An 18,662-nucleotide genomic window follows, 5' to 3' on the forward strand; every position below is an offset into this window, starting at 1 on the left:
CTTGTTGGCATGCAATACCTACTAATACTCTGTGGAGTATTTTCAGTGTGACATGCTAGAAATGTAGCCTTAGAAATGCAGTGGCTCATGTCTATAATCCTAGCACTCTGGGGGGCTGAGGCCAGAAAATCCCTTGAGCTCAGGAGTTCAAGAACAGCCTAAGAGTGAGACCCTGTTTCTACTAAAAATATAAAAATTAGATGGGTGTGGTGGCAGGTGCCTATAATCCCAGGTATTCAGGAGACTGAGGCAGGAGGATAACTTGAGCCCAGGAGTTTGAGGTTGTAGCGAGCCACCATGATACCACTGCATTCTAATCGGGGTGACAGAGAGACACTGTCTCAAAAAAAAAAAAAAAAAAATAATAATAATAATAGCTTTGCTGACTCTTACTTTATTAATAATCCTTAATACATATATTAAGGCAGAGCAGTTGAGAACAAATTACAAATGAGTAAGGAAGGCTGTCAGGTTAAAAGAAAATGGAAAGCTAACATCCTGACAAGAATGAAAGGAATAGGCAATGATGAAGCATCCATGGAGTTATATTCAGATATTTAATAAATATTTTTGCATGGTATGATCATGGAGATTTAAAGTAGCCCAGCAACTAAGTCTATGAGAAAAGGTGACAAGGTAGAAACACATTTATTATATTTCACCAAGATTAAAATTACAAAGTTTGGGTGTGAAAAGGCAAGAAATTAATTGTTGGGAAAATTCATCTTCCACAGTACCAGTCAAGACAGCTCTCACTTTGTCGGCCACCATTTCAGCTTCCTGGGGTCCTTCTTTCCTCCACGTACTGCTCAGAACCAGCTACCTCAACAAAAGTCAACCTGACCAAATCAAATGAATTCTTCACATCCTCCAAATTTCAGAAGAATCTTGAAAATCATTAGCCAGAAGATATCATGGGAAAGTTAACCCCAAACATTCTCTTTAAGGAGTAAGTTCTTCCAATGAATACACTTCAAGCTATTCACATAAATAAAAGTTTATCCTTCAGGTCATTATCCATCTGTGAATCAAACTGCATTACAGTTCATGTTGCTGGCATCCCTCCCATGGCTGGAGGCTCACAGATCCAGGTTGTTTGCTCAGTAATCAATATTTTTTTTTTTTTGTTGCTTTAGAGAGAGAATACTCAAAGGAATTATTCACAGGAGTAGTAGTCCTCAATCCCTTCTGCTTTCCATTGCATAGAACATATCGCTTGTTCTCTTTAAATAATCATCTTTTCAACGCTCATTCATTGTACTTAGACAGTTTTAACCTGGGGATGATGTTCATGGACTGCAGTTCCTGGAAGAGTAGCTTGCAGGCATAGGGAATGCGGAGGGAAGAAACGTGGCATGATGACTTGCAGTAATGGCACCTGAAATCCAAGTTGGCATGTGTTAGAGGAACAGCAGCTCGGAAACAAAGGTCTGCACACAAGAAGTGAGAATTGTCTCTACAAAATTCTATTGTCATTCCATAAAATTATTTTCCTATTCCTAAATGTTCAGTCACACTGCCAAATTTGTACATATGTGCCCCCCAAATAAAAAGAAACGTCCAAGGAAGTAAAAGAAAATAATAAAACAAATACCACTCCCTTTAGTGTTAACAGCATGCAACTTGAATCAGCTATTAACAAATTTCTAGACCTTTCTCCTTAAAATGAAAAACATATACCCATATATTTGTTTTGAATGGGCCCTAGAAATTTACTTGAATTTAGATATTTTTCATTGTTTCAAGAGTTTTAAACTGATTCAACAGATCTCTATGTATTTGATATGATTCTGGACAAGGCTCACAACAATTATAATTTAGTTTCTGTCATTGAGATATTTAAAATCCCATGAAAAAGACAAGATTTTTGAATAGAAGGGTGATGTCCAATCAAATACTAATTTTTCCAGTGCTCTTCGGGCTGGTTATTTCTATCGGTATCTGAAGCTACTGTACTTAGGTCGTTCAGTCCCTTGTGCAAAACTAAGGAGTGTGTGTGTGTGTGTGCGCGCGCGCGCGTGTGCACACGCATGAGCATATATTCCCACTTAGTCCTTACAACAGCCCTTGTGCTTAACCAATATGGCTCTTATTTCAACTAGGATTTTCTTTTTTCAGGAAGATGCAATGAACTGAATGAAATGGCTACAACTGAAGGGTCCCTGGGGAGAAAGGTAATTATTCTTTCAGGTTTAGGACCAAAACAGATCCTGACACTATTCCTTAGGGGTCTAGGCAGCTAGAACACTTAACAGGCAGAAAACTAGGTCCTCCCAGTTAATAGGGAGAAATGAGTGAAAGAACAGCAACTGAGGCTTAGAAGGTCTGGTGCTGACCAGGAGCTAGAGGGAGATTCCTTGGTGAACAAATGACTAGCCATTCTGGAGGGTAGTAAGACAGTAAAATGCACAAAATGTAAATGTGCAAATTCTTTAATCACAAAAGTGGCAAAGATGTGTGCACAAGAATGGTTGAATCCATATTATTTACAAAAAGCATAAAGCAAGAGACTGTGTGGATGCTCATAGGCAAGTGTTTCCATGACTGTAGGGCATTTACATAGAAGGATGTTATGCAGCTGTCACATGTGATCAGGTAGATTTGTATTTATTAAAATGTAAGGTGTCTAGGCCACGCTGTGAAGTAAGAAAGGCAGTTTGCTGAACACAGCACAGAAATGGTCCAAAGGGGGCCCTGTGACGGGTATCAGCAAGTATACAGAACCCCCAAAATCATATGTAAAATTAAAAAAAAAATTTTTTTTGTGTGTGTGTATTTGTATTTTCTGCTATTATCAGAGTCATGAAAGGGTTGTATATAAAGAAGAAAAGAAATTTTAAGAACTACTGGCAATTGGAAATGTCATAAAGAAGAGTCACGTGACTGTCACTTTTTCTTTGTATTTTTTGCAGGGATCACTTCTGTAATAGGCAAAATTAAGTTTTTATTATTTTAGAAAATAAAAGTAAGCACAGCAGGTAAGAATTTGAAAGTGGTGGTGAATAACCATGTAAATATAGGATTTCTTGAGGAGAAGAGAAAGGGAGAAGACAGACCATCACAGACACCAGGGGATTCTGGGTACTGAAAACTGTGGAGTACTTGATCTACTAACAGTAATCATATAAACATGGAGAGTTACTTTTTCTTAAAAGATTATCTGAAGACTTCTTTAATGCACTAGAATTTAAGAATTATGTTTTTAATATGCCTGAGTTGATTTATTCAGCATTCATGTTCATGCTTTAATCATATTAGGGAATGGATTTAACTGGGGTAATTTCTTGCTGGTTCTCCTGTCTAGTAAATTACTCTATGACTACAATCCAAGCTAATCTATTTAAAATTTCCATACATGCTGATTCATAATCCAGAAACCCCATTTGTCTTCTCTATTATTATTTTTTTTCTTTTGAGACAGAGTCTCACTCTGTTGCCTGGGCTAAAGTGCTGGGGCCTCAGCTCAGCTTACAGTAACCTCAAACTCCTGGGTTTAAGCAATTCTCCTGGTTCGGCCTCCTGAGTAGCTGGGACTACAGGTGCCTACCATGACACCCTGCTAATTTTTCTATTTTTAGTAGAGACAGGGTCTCACTCTTGCTCAGGCTGGTCTCGAACTCCTAAGCTCAAGAGCTCTTTCCACTTCGACCTCCCAGAGTGCTAGGATGATAGGTGTGAGCCACAGTGCCTGGCCAGTCTTCTCTATTATTGAATATTTTCCACCATTTACAATGTTTCAACTGTATGTGTGTGTTTGTGTGTATTACCTGATCCTTTGTCTGAACAATTTCCAAAGGTAAAAACTTGACCTGAATAACAATAAAACAAACTCATTTTTTAGGACAAAGCGAAAGGTAGTGGCTTTTTTTCAGCTGTAGCTTCACAAGAGAAGTGATTGTCCAGTGAAACATCCTCTATGAGCTAATTATCTTAATAGGGATTTTCTTTTCCCTGCAGCTTTCCTTATGGACCTCCCTTTTGTGACTTATGCCCTTGGTGTCTTCTGCAGAACAACAGTCTTGCTGTAAACATCCCCATAGCAATGCCTTACTAATGTGCAAATCACTGACAAAAGGCCAGCTTCAAGGTTCTGAACCGCTCTAATTACCCAGCCTCCATTGTGCGACTCATTAAAGAGCGACTTCCTCCAACAAGCGCCCATACTCCCTCCCACACAATACAGCACACATGATCAGGTAATGATGGGAAAAATGACAGCCATCATTATGTTCCTTGGCCAGAAGCAGCACACGAGGAGGCAGCTAGACTACCAGAATGGATTAGGATTTTTTTCTGTTGGCAACAAGGGTATAAGTAGGCCACTCAAAGTCAGACATTCGGTATATTAAGGTCTGTTTAATTACAGTAAAGATCCTCAAACCGTATAACCTGATTTAGTCCTTTCAAAGGATTTCAAATACAATACAAACTGAACACATAGATTTCAAAACAGGCATTGCCATCAGATGATCTCTAACTGAGACAGAAATGAAGCAGGAAAGAAGACATACATTTAATAGAGTAACGTTGGGAGATAAATCACAGCTCACATTACTTTTCCTGCATGTTCAGGAGAGGAGAAGGGAAGGTTTCAAAGTGTACAAGTGAATCTAGTTTACTGTTTTTTTCTTTGGAGGTGGGAGAAAGGAGGAAGAATGCAGGGAAAAGAAAAGGAAACTCTTTTTGAAGTTTCATGACCTCTATTTTTAATGCAATGAGTCTTCTGTACCATCCTTTCAAAGTAAATTACTTAAAAATCCTTGTGCCAGATTTGAAGATTAAGCATAGTGCAACTAGGTTCCAGGCATGTTTCTATTGCACTATTTCTTTTCTTTCTGCTTTTTCTTTCTTTCTTTCTTTCTTTTTTTTTTTTTTTTAGTCACACAGCCCAGACTATAAAAAGCAAGCTCAATATGCATTTCAAAGACGAACAGACATCTCAACACTGAAGCAAACTCCCATCTTACAGATGTAAGAAAGAGTCAAGTTAAGAACGGAGGAAAAAGTATCCAATGTACTCAGTACTTCTATGAAACCAACTCCTATTTACTCACACTTTCTTATGGAAGATAGAACACAACTATCGCCCAGGATGAAGGAGAGAAATGGAGTGGGAAGGGAGGGGAGGGGAGAGGTTTGATAGAGAGAGGGTAAAAGGCGGGACCACACCTATGAAGCATATTGCAAGGGTACGAGTCAAATCTGTCAAGTGTAGAACATAAATGTCTTAACACAATCAAGTAAATGAGGCGAAAGCTGTGTTGATTGGTTTGATGTAACCACGTCACATTGTATAAAAAAAATCAACATATTGTACCCCACATATGCATAAATGTATTCAATGATCTATGTGTATGTGACTTAATAAAAAAAAAAAAAAAGAGTCAGGCTTATTCTTAGAATCATGTCATCTCAACTTGGAGCCCATAGCTCAGTGAGTAGGGTGCCAGCCACATACACGAGGCTGGCGGGTTCGAGCCCTGGGCCTGCTAAAGAACAATGACAACCGCAACTAGAAATAGTTGGGCGTTGTGGCCAACACCTTTAGTCCCAGCTACTCGGGAGGCTGAGACAAGAGAATCACTTAAGCCCAAGAGTTGTAGGTTGCTGTGAGCTGTGACTCCACAGCACTCTACCGAGGGTGATAGTGAGACTCTGTCTCAAAAAAAAAAAAAAAAAAAAATCATGTCATCCCATCTCTGTAACCTTATGGAAAAAAATGAACTATAAATGGCCACCTCTTCTAGTAGTTTTAAAAATGAAATGATTTATTCACAGACAGGACTCATCAACTCTTCAACATCAAACTCATAAAATAATTGGTTAAAAAGTTTTGCCATTTGGCTCAGTGCCCGTAGCTCAGTGGTTACGGGGCCAGCCACATAAGACTGCTAAACAGCAATGACAACAACAACAACAACAACAAAAATAGCCAGATGTTGTAGCAGGTGCCTGTAGTCCCAGCTACCTGGGACACTGAGGCAAGAGAATCGCTTAAACCCAAGAGTTTGAGGTTGCTGTGAGCTGTGACACCATGGCAGTCTATGGATGGCGACACAGTGAGACTCTGTCTCAAAAAAAAAAACAAAAAAAAACAAAAAACGGTTTTGTTATTTAACTAGCAAGATATACACCCTGTTATAAGAAGCACACTTGTTCTGACTCTTGATTGGCTGTATACAACCAAGAAACTAGCAGCTCAGGATAGCAAGAAGTTGGCACTCTGTCTGGAAGGAAGCTTCAAGAGGGCGGGGGGGCCTCACAGTTGGGAACAGGTGGCCCACATATTCCTCAAACCTCAGCAACAAATGCTCATTTGGGCCTAACTATACCCTTTGGGGATGGCTTCTCCCTAGGAAAAAGGTACTCTGGGGAGGGTAGGTGAAGGGTGATGGGGGGGCTGTTCCTTATCCCAGCAGCACCTATCTTAGATCTTGCCTCTGACAGAAAAGTGAGTAGAGACTGGGGAACTACAGGCTTTTTTGCCCACAGGAGTATTTTAGGACATGGGATCATGACCAACCCTAAACAGAGCTTTTTGTTCTTTGGTGGTAGAATGGAATCATTACCAACAGGAAAGGTGCTGTGACTACACAAATAAAACAAAAAATATATCATATCCTTTAAGCTGGACTTTGTGTACCTAACTCTACATGAAAATTATAAACTTTATGAATTATATAATTTACTTATTGGCGATCCTACAAATGCAGGGTATCATTTAGCAAGTATTTTTTATGAAGCATCTACTAGGACTCAGGCTAGAGAAGTGGAGTAAACACAATAGATATGATCAGAATGAACTAGAAGATCAGGGCCCTTTGAACAGCCATCATCTGTCTTGTTCTCTGCTGTATTTCTGGGGCCCAGAACAGTGTCTGACAATTAGTAAATTAGTAGCTACTCATGAAATGGTTGTTGAATAAAAAATTGAGACACTCCATGCCCTCATGGAATTTGCAGGCCAAGTGGGAAACTGCTTGCCATGGCAGAGAGAGAATGGGGCCAAGGTACAGAACTTGGTCCTAGTATAGTCACCAATTTGCTCTAAGACCTGGGGAAGAAGCATCCCTGGCTCTTTAGGTTCAAAGTTACAAGTCAGGGCATTTGATACAATCTTCTCTAAAGAGTTTCTTTAACATGCTGTGATTCTAACATCCCACAATGCTTCTGCTAGGAGTTTTTAATAGGCATTTAATGTCATAAAAGGTACATCATTTGTATTCTTTTGGAGCCTAAACTTTAGTATGTAGTAGGCAGATCATTATGCAGACAAATGATAACATGTACATGCAGAATCTCCAAGTATAGGAATGAAAGCATGGGGAAGGCATGTTAGTGATGACAGACAATGGAGACTATATGGGTATGATTCAGGGTCAGTTCTTGAGCTGTCATTTAAGAGGAAAGGGGTGTGATATGAGAGACATATGGTATCCTCTTACCAGCCAGAATACCCCAGAAGTCCACACTGCCCACAGACATCAACCTCAAAGGCATCACTTGAAATCATTAGTCTCTCTAGCAAAAGCATACTGGCTCCATAACCAATTAAACAGTCACGTTCCATTTCTCCAAGCCGCAAGCCACCATCACGAGATCGACCTTCAGTGGGTTGCCTTTGAAAAAAGTTATTAGACAAATGGGTTTTATTACATTAAACAAAAAGATGGTTTCACATACTTGCAAAGAGCACGAGGCTTGGGAACAGGGCTTACCTGGATCCAAATCTCTTACTAGACAGTGATCATGAACATGCTGCTTACCTACGCTACAGAGCTTCAAGTGAGAAAGGATCTAACACTGGTGGTTGTTATTGTTAAATGAAAATAATATGTAATTATATAATACTGTAAGATGTAGTAACATGTAATATTAATACTATTATATATAAACACAAACACAAGTGCTAATATTACTGTTACCATCACTATCATTATTATTATAATAGTAGAGTTCAAAATCAGGAAACAGTGTCTTTGAATATTTTCAGAGATGCCGATTACTGTTATTTAAAAGCAGAAAAACTAACCTGAACAGACTGAAGAAATCTGGGTGTCTCTGTAGTTAGTGCCAGGGCTCCAGGATCCGTTAACCCTTGGAATGGATTCCCTATGGTTTATGTATATGCTGGGCTTGAGAATACTTTAAATAGTAATAACTGAGGACCCAGAGATGTAGGTAAAATTAGAGAATTAGAGAATTATGACAACTTAGGCAACGCCACCTAGGTTGCCCCTCTGAGCACACTCTCTAAATTATTTTGAGAGAGAAAAAAAAAAAAAGTGAGCTCCCTGTCCGGCTTATTTTGGAGTGCTATGTCCTAGAGGTCCCCTTTTAGCAGGGATAAGCCATAAATTCCTTGTTTAGTTTATTCCATAGCATCTTTTAATCTTTGTTTTTCTTGCCAGTTTCCTAAGGAATTAAGAAGGTGAACATGGTATATGCCAACACATTCTGAAATTTTAATATTTTTTAAACACTGTGGATGAAAATCGCAATAGATCAAGTAAGTTGATTATTTGTTGAAAGAAAATCTAAACATGAAAGACCTGTAAATATTATATGTTTAAATGAAGACATTATAATGGAAACTTCATGAGTGAGGACAAATATCTATACGTTTTTATCTACTGACAGAACCCATGGGTAGGTGCTCCCTCCACGGGAGCTCCCTGAGCAAGGTGAAGGTGGTCAGACAACATGCATGCAGAACACAGTGCTCAGACTTTAAACCAGCTGAGAGAACGGACTACAAGCAAATGCTCTCTAGGCATTCTTCATATGGAAGACCCAAGAGTAATACCAAAGTATAACTTCTTTTACACAACAAAGTGAAATATAGGCAATAACTACCTTGACATTTATGTTACTCTGAAATACATAGTTTCTAGATGTTGTAACTGACACAATAGTTTAGGAGGGAATAAGATTTAGGACAGAAACATACCTAACCCAAATAAGGTCTCATTGCTGAGGTGATTATTGTGTTAAACATCTCAACTTCTCTTCCCTCTGCTGCAATCTGAAGCCCACATATGTGTATTATTTCAACAGACATGTGAGCAAATGCTCAGTTTTTAATGGTCAAGGGATGGAGATGTCTAAACCTCTCTTTTGGTTAAAAAACAAACAAAAAAACCCTAAACACTAGCTGCTTCATTCCCTGCTCCCCTTGTTGTTACATCCAAGTGGTGCTCGGTGAAAGCAGGGAGAAAAGCAGATAGTTCTGAGCATATCCAACAGATAGCCACTTTATACATTCTATTTTCAAATACCTGATGGTCACCTGCACCCTGTGAAGCAGGTATTGCCATCTCCACTTTATATATGAGAAAAACTGAAGCTGAGAGAACTAAGTGGTCTGTCCAAGGCTCGTGATAGTGCTAAAAGGTGGAGACGAGCTCACATCTGTGCCTATCTGATGCTAAGGCCTGGGTTTCCTCCCCTAGCCCAGGGTTGCTCACTACTGACATACTGATATTTCTTTGTCATGGGGGGCATACCTGTAGCATCCCTGGCCTCTACACGTAAGTTTATGATGTCATTAACTCCCTTCCCAGCCCCAAGTTGGAACGTCTGAAAATGTCTCCAAATGTTATCAAATGTACCCTGGGAGGCAAAATTGGCTCTGGTTGAGAACTACTAATGTAGACTATACTTCTCCAATTGGAAAAAGTAGTACTAAGAACAAGTGAAACTCAGCATTCTGATTCTTTCCCAAACACAGACCCATTCATCAACACACAGACATTGTGCTTGGAATTAAAGATATACTGGTGATTGGGGCAGATTGGACCCTACCCCACTGAGGCTTACCCAAATAAACATGCAAGTACAGGTGCTTTTGTTCCAGTAACATTAGTTTTTTAAAAAGTACAACTGTAGTTTGGGCTAATAAGGTACGCATGTGTGTTCAAATGGGTGCATGCAGGTATATTGGTATATGTGTGGGTATACATGTATGTACGTTCTTATATGTGTGAACCTTTCTGAATAGAATCATATTTGCAGACATTTACACAGTAGTTCACTGATAAGACCTATGGTAGGTTTGTTCTCGTGCCTATGAAATAATTTTTAATTGGCTGCTAAATTTTTATATTAATCGCACATGGCAAATTTTTCTTAACACCTAATACTCAAAATTTTGACATCTCTAGAAAACTGCAACTTTATTGAGTCTGAATTTTACTCTAGCTGGGAAGTAAAGGTAGACCTGACTGCATTATAAATTCTTTTTGTAAATGCTCTTCTCTTACCTGGTAAGGACGGCTCGTGGGCCCCGGGCCCGGGCATGCATTTTATCCAGCACCATGTGTTTCAGTTTCTGATAGTATACAGGGCCGAAATAGATGTATGCTTCTAAGGGCTCACTGAAAGAAAGGTCAGTATTTTGGATTAAACAACTAAAATTGGGCTAACAAGAGACAACCATAAAGAGGTTTATGACTGAGTGGGTGAAAATATAGAAGTACCATAGCTATGTTATAAGGTCAATGTTTTATAAAGAAATAAGCATTTAAACAGTATATGTAGGGTGATCTCTCCTTTGTGGCTACCACCTAGTAGGCCACCATCCTTTCCTGCCTGGGCTACAACAGATGATCTTCTAATTGGTCTCCCTGTTCCTACTCTTATCCTTCAACAGGCTATCACTCACGTAACAAGCCAGGGTGAATCCACCTAAAATGTAACTCACAAAAGGTCATTCTCCTGCTATCAACTACCCCATGTTTTCTCATCACCTCCAGAGTCTGTATTGCTAAAGGTCTTGTATCATGGCCTTGTGGCCAAACAGAATGCACCCACCTCACACTCATTTCCTATTCCCTCTTCCTGTCACTCACTCTACTCCAGCAACACTGACCTTACTTCTCAAACGCAGCAAGCCTGTTTCTGCCTCAGAGCCTTTGTACTTACAGTTTCCATTGCCTGAAATCTTCCACCAGGTATTCACATGACTGTCAAACATTTCAACTTGCAGAGAGACTTGCTCTGATCACCTTATCTAAGGGAGTCCTTGTTCCCCTTCAGCATTGCCACTCCCCTAACTTCACCCTTCAGTGCACTTACCACCCTTTGATATCTATAGTTACCATTTCTCTGATTATTGCTCACATCTGGGCCTATCTGACTCCTATCTTCCCCATGAGAAGTAAACTCTGCAAAAATACTCTGTTTCCTTTGTAACTGTGCCTCCAGCACCTATGACCCTGCTTAGCACATAAGTGGTGCTCAATAAATGTCTGTTACATAATCGAGTTGATGAATCTTCAGAAAAACTACAGTAAGGGCTTAAAAAGAAAGTGAATATACAAATGCTTTGATAGAAGAAATCTTTTTTCGCAAGTCTGGATTAAGAACAACTAGGGGACTGATGCCTTTAAAAAATTTTTTTTAACTACCTCAGAATTCCCTTCCTCAAAGGAAAAGAAGCACCTACAAATTGCCATTTAATCCATACAATAATCCAGGGAGGGAGAACTGTCATCCCTGTTTTGAAGATGAACAAACAAGCACAGAGGGTCCTGGAGGTTAGCTAAGAGCTGGCGAGTGGAGCAGCAGAAGTTCAAATCTGGTGTTACACTGGCCAATCTTGAAACAAGTAAATTTTGGGCTACAGTATGATGAAAGAGTGAAACGAGGAAAGGAAGGAATAGGCATAGCAGAGAAGCAAATAAAACCACTCCACCCCTGCTTGCTTAGCATATCTGATTGGACTCTCAGCATCACTAGCAAAGGTTTTCTGCAGCGATCAAGCCATTCTGCTAGCTTAAGTGTGATCGGATTCTTGGAAGAAGCAAAGTAGAGTGAAAGGCACAATGGGGAGGGTGTCAAGAGACCCTGTTTTTGTCTCTGTTCTGTAACATAGTAACTGCATGACCTCTTTAGCTCAGGGTTCTTAGTTGTACAACAAGGTGGTCAGAACAGGCTCTTTCAAACTCTAATAGAGAATGATTCTAGGGTAAGATTGATCAGACTCTGTTACCCAGTGCAATTCCATGAACAACAGAATAAAGCCATATGCAATTTTTCCTCCTACCTATGCTTAAGAATGAACAAGGGGGCTTGGCGCCCATAGCTTAGTAAGGCGCCAGCCAAATACACCGGCAGCTTCGAGCCTAGCCAGGGCCTGCTAAAGAACAATGACAATTGCAACCAAAAAATAGCTGGGTGTTGTGGCAGGCACCTGTAGTCCCAGCTACTTGGGAGGCTGAGGTGAAAGAATTGCTTAAGCCCAAGAGTTTGAGGTTGCTCTGAGCTGTGAGGCCACAGCACTCTCCCAAGGGGGACACAGTGAGACTCTATCTCAAAAAAAAAAAGAAAAAATGAACAAGGGATGAAACCTAGTATATAAATATGTTTGCAGGCCCTCTGGAATTTCCAACTAACAAACAGTGCTTTTCAATTTTTGCCAATGTAATAAATGACAAATGAAAACTCTAGCAGTGGGTAGGCAGGCGTAAGGGAAGCAGTATGGATGGAGACCTAGACTACCACTGTCCACAGCAAGCAGAATATACCCACTCAACCTTCCAATTAGTTCAAGAGGGTCCACCAAATTGCCTCTGTGATTTTGTACACCTTCTGGTCAAATCTGCATTATTTCTGGGTGGAGAGATGAAGACTAAGATGGTCAATTTAGCAATGACAACTGTGTCTTTTCCTGTAACATGGTTTTCTGTAACATTTCAAGTATGATACAACTAAAGATATCCATATTACTATGGTCTGGAAAAATTATTTTAAAAAACACTCTATAATTCTAAAAGATACAGATTTTAACGATTTAAATCATACCTGGAAGTCTCCTTGCAACACCAAAATCAAGCTCTGTCCTCACACATGCTTTCATGCTGAGTTTTACTTGTGCTCAAGTGTCTTAAAACCTTGGAAGAAGGGTATAAACTATGTCCTAGAGTTTTACCTGATATAAACACTTAAGTGTGTCTTCCTTTAAGTAACTGATTTAATCCTTTAAAAGCACATATGATTCAAGTTTCTAAAGCTTGTTGCTCACAAGAATTTTAGAGACCTTTGTTTCTCACCAGTTAATAGGAAGATCCCACGCTCTGCCTGGGTGACCTGGCTCCTTCCCTTCTCCAGCTTTACCTCAGGCTGCCAGCAAGGTCTCTTCTCTATACTTTAGCCAAGCTAGCCTTTTCAGGCGCCCTGAACTTCCCAACCTCTTTCCCTGGCATACTTTTCTTTAGCATAAACACCCTTCAAACGGCCTATATCCTTCTCATACTTCACATCTTAGCTTAAAGACCCACTTCCTCACAGGGATCATCTAACCTATTCTTAGTCTTCGTTTTGGTGAAAGCTGTTTGTACTTTTTTTTTTTTTGTCTGCATTCCTTCAGGTAACAAGTATTTATACAGCACCTGCTGTGTGTCAGGTCCTGTGCTAGGTAGGCACTGGAAATAGAAAACTAAACAAAACAGACCAGACTTTTTCTCTAGTTGGAGAGATAGACAACAGGATTATATAGTATTATTATGTAGTATATTTGATAACAAGGAGTGCTACAGATAAAAATAAAGCAGGAAATGGGCAGTACTGGGTTAAAATTTTAAATTAGGCAGTCATGGTAGGCCTTATTGAAAAGTTACCTTCTGTTTGCTATTTTTTAATGTCTAGTGACACGGTTAAATGGTCAGCTCCATGGGTCAGGGTATATATTTCTGGTATATACTCAGTGCCTAGCACATATTAAATAGATATTTAACACATCTTTAGTAAAAAAATACACAAATGCTAGGATTCGGGCTATCTGTGAAAGCATTAATTATCTGATACTCATCATCTGAATGCAGAGAATATTCAACAGTTAAGGAAAACCTTTGCTTTATATACAACTGATGTGTTCCTTAGAAGTAGGATAGAAGTCATTTTGGTAACTTAAATCTTTTCTACTTTTAAAATTATATGTATACCAGTATAAACAGCACTCCTCAATTTATCAGTTTTCTAAATCTGGATTTTTTGATATCAGATTTCCTAAAGGAATAAAGCTTTACTCCTTAAAGCTTAATCCTTAATGCTTACACCTCAAGGTATCCTTCTTAAGGAGTATATCTTAGGGGATCTTATCTCCTATCCTAATAAAACCATTCTTTTTCTTTTAAATGGCACACTTACCCTGTGATGCCAGATGTCACGTAGTCTTTCCCCAAGTAGTTGTAACCGTGGCGAACGAGGTCTTCACACACGTCCTTCACTTTACTCCCTCCAAATGCAGTGCCATAGTGGAACCGGCCGTCCAACACGCCAGCCTTGCCAGCCAGCAGCTCGATTAACTTTCCCACCTATTGGATGTGAACAGATTATACTGAGTACCTCCCTGCGCATAGGATTCTCTTCGCTGATTTATCTCTGGCTTCCCCCCCTCAAAAAATATGAGACTACCACTATTGATAATAGTGATAAATTAATAGCAATATTTATTGATCCTTTACTGTATTAATAGACTTTGTTGAAAAAGCTTGACATGTATGATCTAATTTTATACCTCTCAATCCCCCTGTAAGTAGGTATTACTATTTCCTCATTTTACAGATGGGGGAGATGAAACAAGTGGTCTAAGGCCACACAGCTGGTCAGAGGTGGAGCCAGGACTGCAAAGAATATGCAACGAGAGAACCACTGAGGTTTGATACAAAGGGATCTCTTTGCTGAAGGGTAAATTCATCACTCAGAAGACTCTGCTCTGGAAGGGAAGTGCAGACATGTTCCTCATTTTCTCTGTAGAGGAGAGTGGCCCAGAACTATTAGGGGCTAGGATCTGTTTATTTGGCAAGGGGTCAAAGGGCTCTTCCTAAAATCAGCTTCAGGGTCCCATCACGTCCACTCACTATAAGCAAACTAACTGCCTGCTTTCTTCCTCACAGGCAGCATCTTTGAAAAATCTAAAGGTAACTTACCGTCATTCGAGATGGGAAGCCGTGTGGGTTCATTATGATGTCCGGACAGATGCCAGAATCACAAAATGGCATGTCTTCCTGGGGGACAATCAAGCCACAAACACCTGGGGGAGAGAAAATTTCATGCCATGTAAAGCAAATTGGCAGAGAGGAAGAATATAGTACTTAATTGGGATCTCCCTACTGCTATCTCTATTTCCACTGCTCTAAAACATTCCCCTTGATATCTACCAAGAGTAACAAAAGCAATTTCCAACAATCCTGCTAGACAAACAGTTCAAAAATGACTCTCCTTGCATAAAGGCACTGCAGCCTACGGACTGTCCTGCTAGCATGACACACAATGGTGCTGTCAGGCTGCTTGCCCACCCTCCTGTGTCATGGAGACTGAACAGTAGAGGTGTCACTAGGTCCTGGGGCTGTCGATGTCCCTGAAGCTTTACTTCAACAGTAGTTTTGGTCCTCATCAGCTAAGTTTGTGATCTGCTGCTATACCCAAATTACAGGAATCAAGTTGTCTGACTAACACACACAGAAATGATTGAATGAGAGGTGTGCTTAAAACACAGACTTAGAAAAACTGTGACAAGTACTCTGGGTTGCTGATGTGCTAATAGGTCTACCTACTGGCTGCAGAGTTCTGGCTGCTTGGCTGATTTTTGCCAGGGCTTCCATGGCTGAGTCTAAACTGCCTAAAGGAATTTTAATTCCTATAGCTTACAGCACATTAGAAAAGTGATCTTTGATTGAACTTGTAAAGTTGAACAAGAAAATTAAATGCCAAATCACTCTTAAAAAGAAGCTAGAATTAGAAATGGAATTCTAAGAATGAAAACAGAACAAAACCCTATCAAATTCTATGTACTACTGATATTCTCTCAAATTAAGTGTACTTTATTACTCCCTTAATATTATTCTAACCTGGAAGAGATTTTGTTGCTAGTTTTTAATTCCTCTGATTTATTTTTCTTGGAAGGAGAAGAACTAGAATTTAGATTAATTAACTAAAATCTCTATTATTTAGAATCAGAAAACTAGGGAATAGCATTGGAGTAAGAAAGAAATGGTTTTCTATCTATAGTAAGATAAAATTCCTTTTCCCTGTTATTAACCATCTGCACCTATTGAAAAGAAACCACTCAAATTTTTCATTCCTCAGTTTGACTTTTACATAATTCCTCAAACTACTTTAAAATAAATTTTTTGTGATTTGTCATAATCACCAATAGCCAAAGTCTAAGGAAAAGAATGCCACTTGCCTATTTAATATCAGTTATTAACAGTTGACGTCTAGTGGCTGCCTGCAATATGGTTATTAGGCTTGTGGAGCTGAATTCTAGAGCATGTAGCTACTTTAATTGGCTTTTTACTTGAAATGGTATTGTTTATTATAAAGAATTTATGCTTTCCTACAGGAAGAACAGAAGCAATCATTCAGTTCACTTATTTTAAATTCAGCTACAATGTGTTAGAATTTAAATCAAGCAGTTTGTGACCCTTCTTTCTTCCCTCCAAAAATCCATCTTATCCACACTGAAATTATCTGACAAAACCCTAGGGTTACTGGGAAATCTACTTTGAAAGACATCAAATTGTAAATCTACATGCACCGACAACAACATTGTTTAGCAGTGAACAAAATGTTAAAAACGGCAGTTCCTAAAGGGGCCTGTCCTGGGACTGGCTTGGGTGAGAATGTAATTTTGGCTGGTGAGGAGAGGAGATGGAAGGTTCAACTACACCCCTTAAAAACAAAACCAAAGAAAAACCTCGGCACCCCTTAAGCTGCAGGTCACAGAGGGATGCCGGCGTCTGCTCAGGAGGAAGCTGCCTATCCACCCTCCAACCAGAGAAGGTGGAAGTAAGGGGCGGGAGGTACAGAAACTGACCAAGGAAGCGTGACATACTTATACTGGGGGAAGATCCGGAGAGAGATGACTTGTATTTTGTGTTTTTAGTTTTAATTGACAAGTTTTATCAAGGAAATTCAACTTTATATTATTAAATGAAAAAAAAAATGCTCATTCCCCTGAAATGTGAATCTCCAATAACTTTGCTTGAAATCTGATTTAGTATATAAAGCTTCCTTTTTGAGAAGTTGTTTTCTTATCAGAACTTTTCTGACATTTTGTTAAAAAGTGCATGTAAGTAGCTTTTGGATTTTTTCATTCTGTTATTGGAGGAACTGCTTTGGATATATCTGAACCAAGGGCACCTGTAAGCCAAAAATTAAATCTTAGCTAACTTAAAATTACTTTAGGCTCTGAAAACCCTTTTATATGCCAAGATGGTTCCCATAGCAGACAGCCCTGTGTTGTTTGTTTTGTGTGAAAGTGAATGATAAAAGATCCATGAAATCGACACAGAAAGCCAGAACAGCAGAAAGAACTGAGGGCTCTCCATCACTGCGGCTTCTACCCTCTGCTGACTTGCGGAACAATGGACGCTACACATCCAACTGCAGATCTGACACAGCTGTGCATTTCATTAGATGAAGAGCACTAGTGACACAAGTAAATAATTAACTTATTCTGGTCCGCTGACTGTGCTTATGAGACCAGTCATAGCTGACAGATTTTAATACAAGTTAGCACAAAGAGACCATAATGAGCTTAGAAGTTAAAACAAAATATTTAGACAGAATTTGATGATCTCGAATCTCAAATTAGACAGATGATTTTTAAAAGTTTGTATTTTTACTGAATTCATTAAGGGTAAAAGGGAGTTCTCAATCTTAGCACCAGACTTTTCTTTTCTTAGTGCTATTTTTCTGTTTCAGAATTATTCAAACCCTTATTCAAAGGGGGAAGGTTTCTTTTCTTGTTTTCAAATGACAAATTTAGAACTGTGTTTTCTCGAGGGACAGAGGCATAAAGTCCATTCCAATATTTGTAAGTTTTAAAAGTTATGGTCATTTTCCTTTAATACTGGTTTAAAAATGTAAATGATATGCAATATGCTTCAGTGTGTTAACACTCCCCTGGATCCTTGAAAAGAGGATGGACTACAAATAAACCATATCTAATGGAAGCTGTTGTGAAACAATTACCGATTCATACCTTAAGTGCTTACACAGCATTTCAGATTTTAAAATAAAATTTCATCCTCTGGCTCATGCTGGTGTCTCAATCCCATTGTTTACAGCACAACCTCCTGGCAGTAAAATGCAAATACACCAGTTTAATGTGCCCAGGATCACTTAATGTACTCATGGGGCAACACGGAATTAGACCACAGACTCTACTATAGAAATTTTAACAAATGCAAACGGGTAATAAGGAAAAACTGGAATCACAGAAAGTGAGGGCAGAAAAGCTGCGGACATCCATTCAATGAAACATTATCCCATCACTATCAATCGATTTCAAATTGCAAAGAGGAAGAATTTAGGGAGTCTTAGAAGGCTGACTGCCAGTCCACTCAGGAAAGGCAAATCCAGGCCTGGCATCCACAGTTTCATGTGTCATGTTCCAGACATTGCAGGCACCTATACCAAATTGTTATTTCCATTTTCCTGGCTTCACAGAACTACACAGAAACTGTTTACGAATAAGTTTACTTAGCAAAAGTCCTGTTTATCTCATGAATCATTTGACTTTCCTAAAAAGTATTTCCAATGATAAAGAACTGACTGACTTATTAAAAAAACATTTTTTGGCCTTTTAAAAGTACTTGTTTCACGGGCGACGCCTGTGGCTCAAGGAGTAGGGTGCCGGTCCCATATGCCTGAGG

The 18,662-nt window shown here is 39.3% G+C and overlaps 1 protein-coding gene across 2 annotated transcripts in view; it reads right to left on the reverse strand.

Moving 5' to 3' along the window:
* Window positions 1–387: 387 nt before the first annotated feature.
* The window catches only part of POLR3B (RNA polymerase III subunit B), a 129,466-nt gene continuing 111,191 nt past the window's right edge, over window positions 388–18,662 (reverse strand). For both annotated transcript variants that reach the window (XM_053585261.1, XM_053585262.1), the window contains 5 exons: window positions 14,931–15,034; window positions 14,149–14,315; window positions 10,263–10,376; window positions 7,446–7,619; window positions 388–1,378 (listed from right to left, as the gene is read on the reverse strand). In XM_053585261.1, the coding sequence (XP_053441236.1) occupies window positions 1,249–1,378; window positions 7,446–7,619; window positions 10,263–10,376; window positions 14,149–14,315; window positions 14,931–15,034 (689 nt within the window). In that variant the 3' untranslated portion in view covers window positions 388–1,248. The remainder of the gene's footprint in view (window positions 1,379–7,445; window positions 7,620–10,262; window positions 10,377–14,148; window positions 14,316–14,930; window positions 15,035–18,662) is intronic.

The sequence above is a fragment of the Nycticebus coucang genome, chromosome 3 (genome assembly GCF_027406575.1).
Source record: "Nycticebus coucang isolate mNycCou1 chromosome 3, mNycCou1.pri, whole genome shotgun sequence".
Classification (NCBI taxonomy): domain Eukaryota; kingdom Metazoa; phylum Chordata; class Mammalia; order Primates; family Lorisidae; genus Nycticebus; species Nycticebus coucang.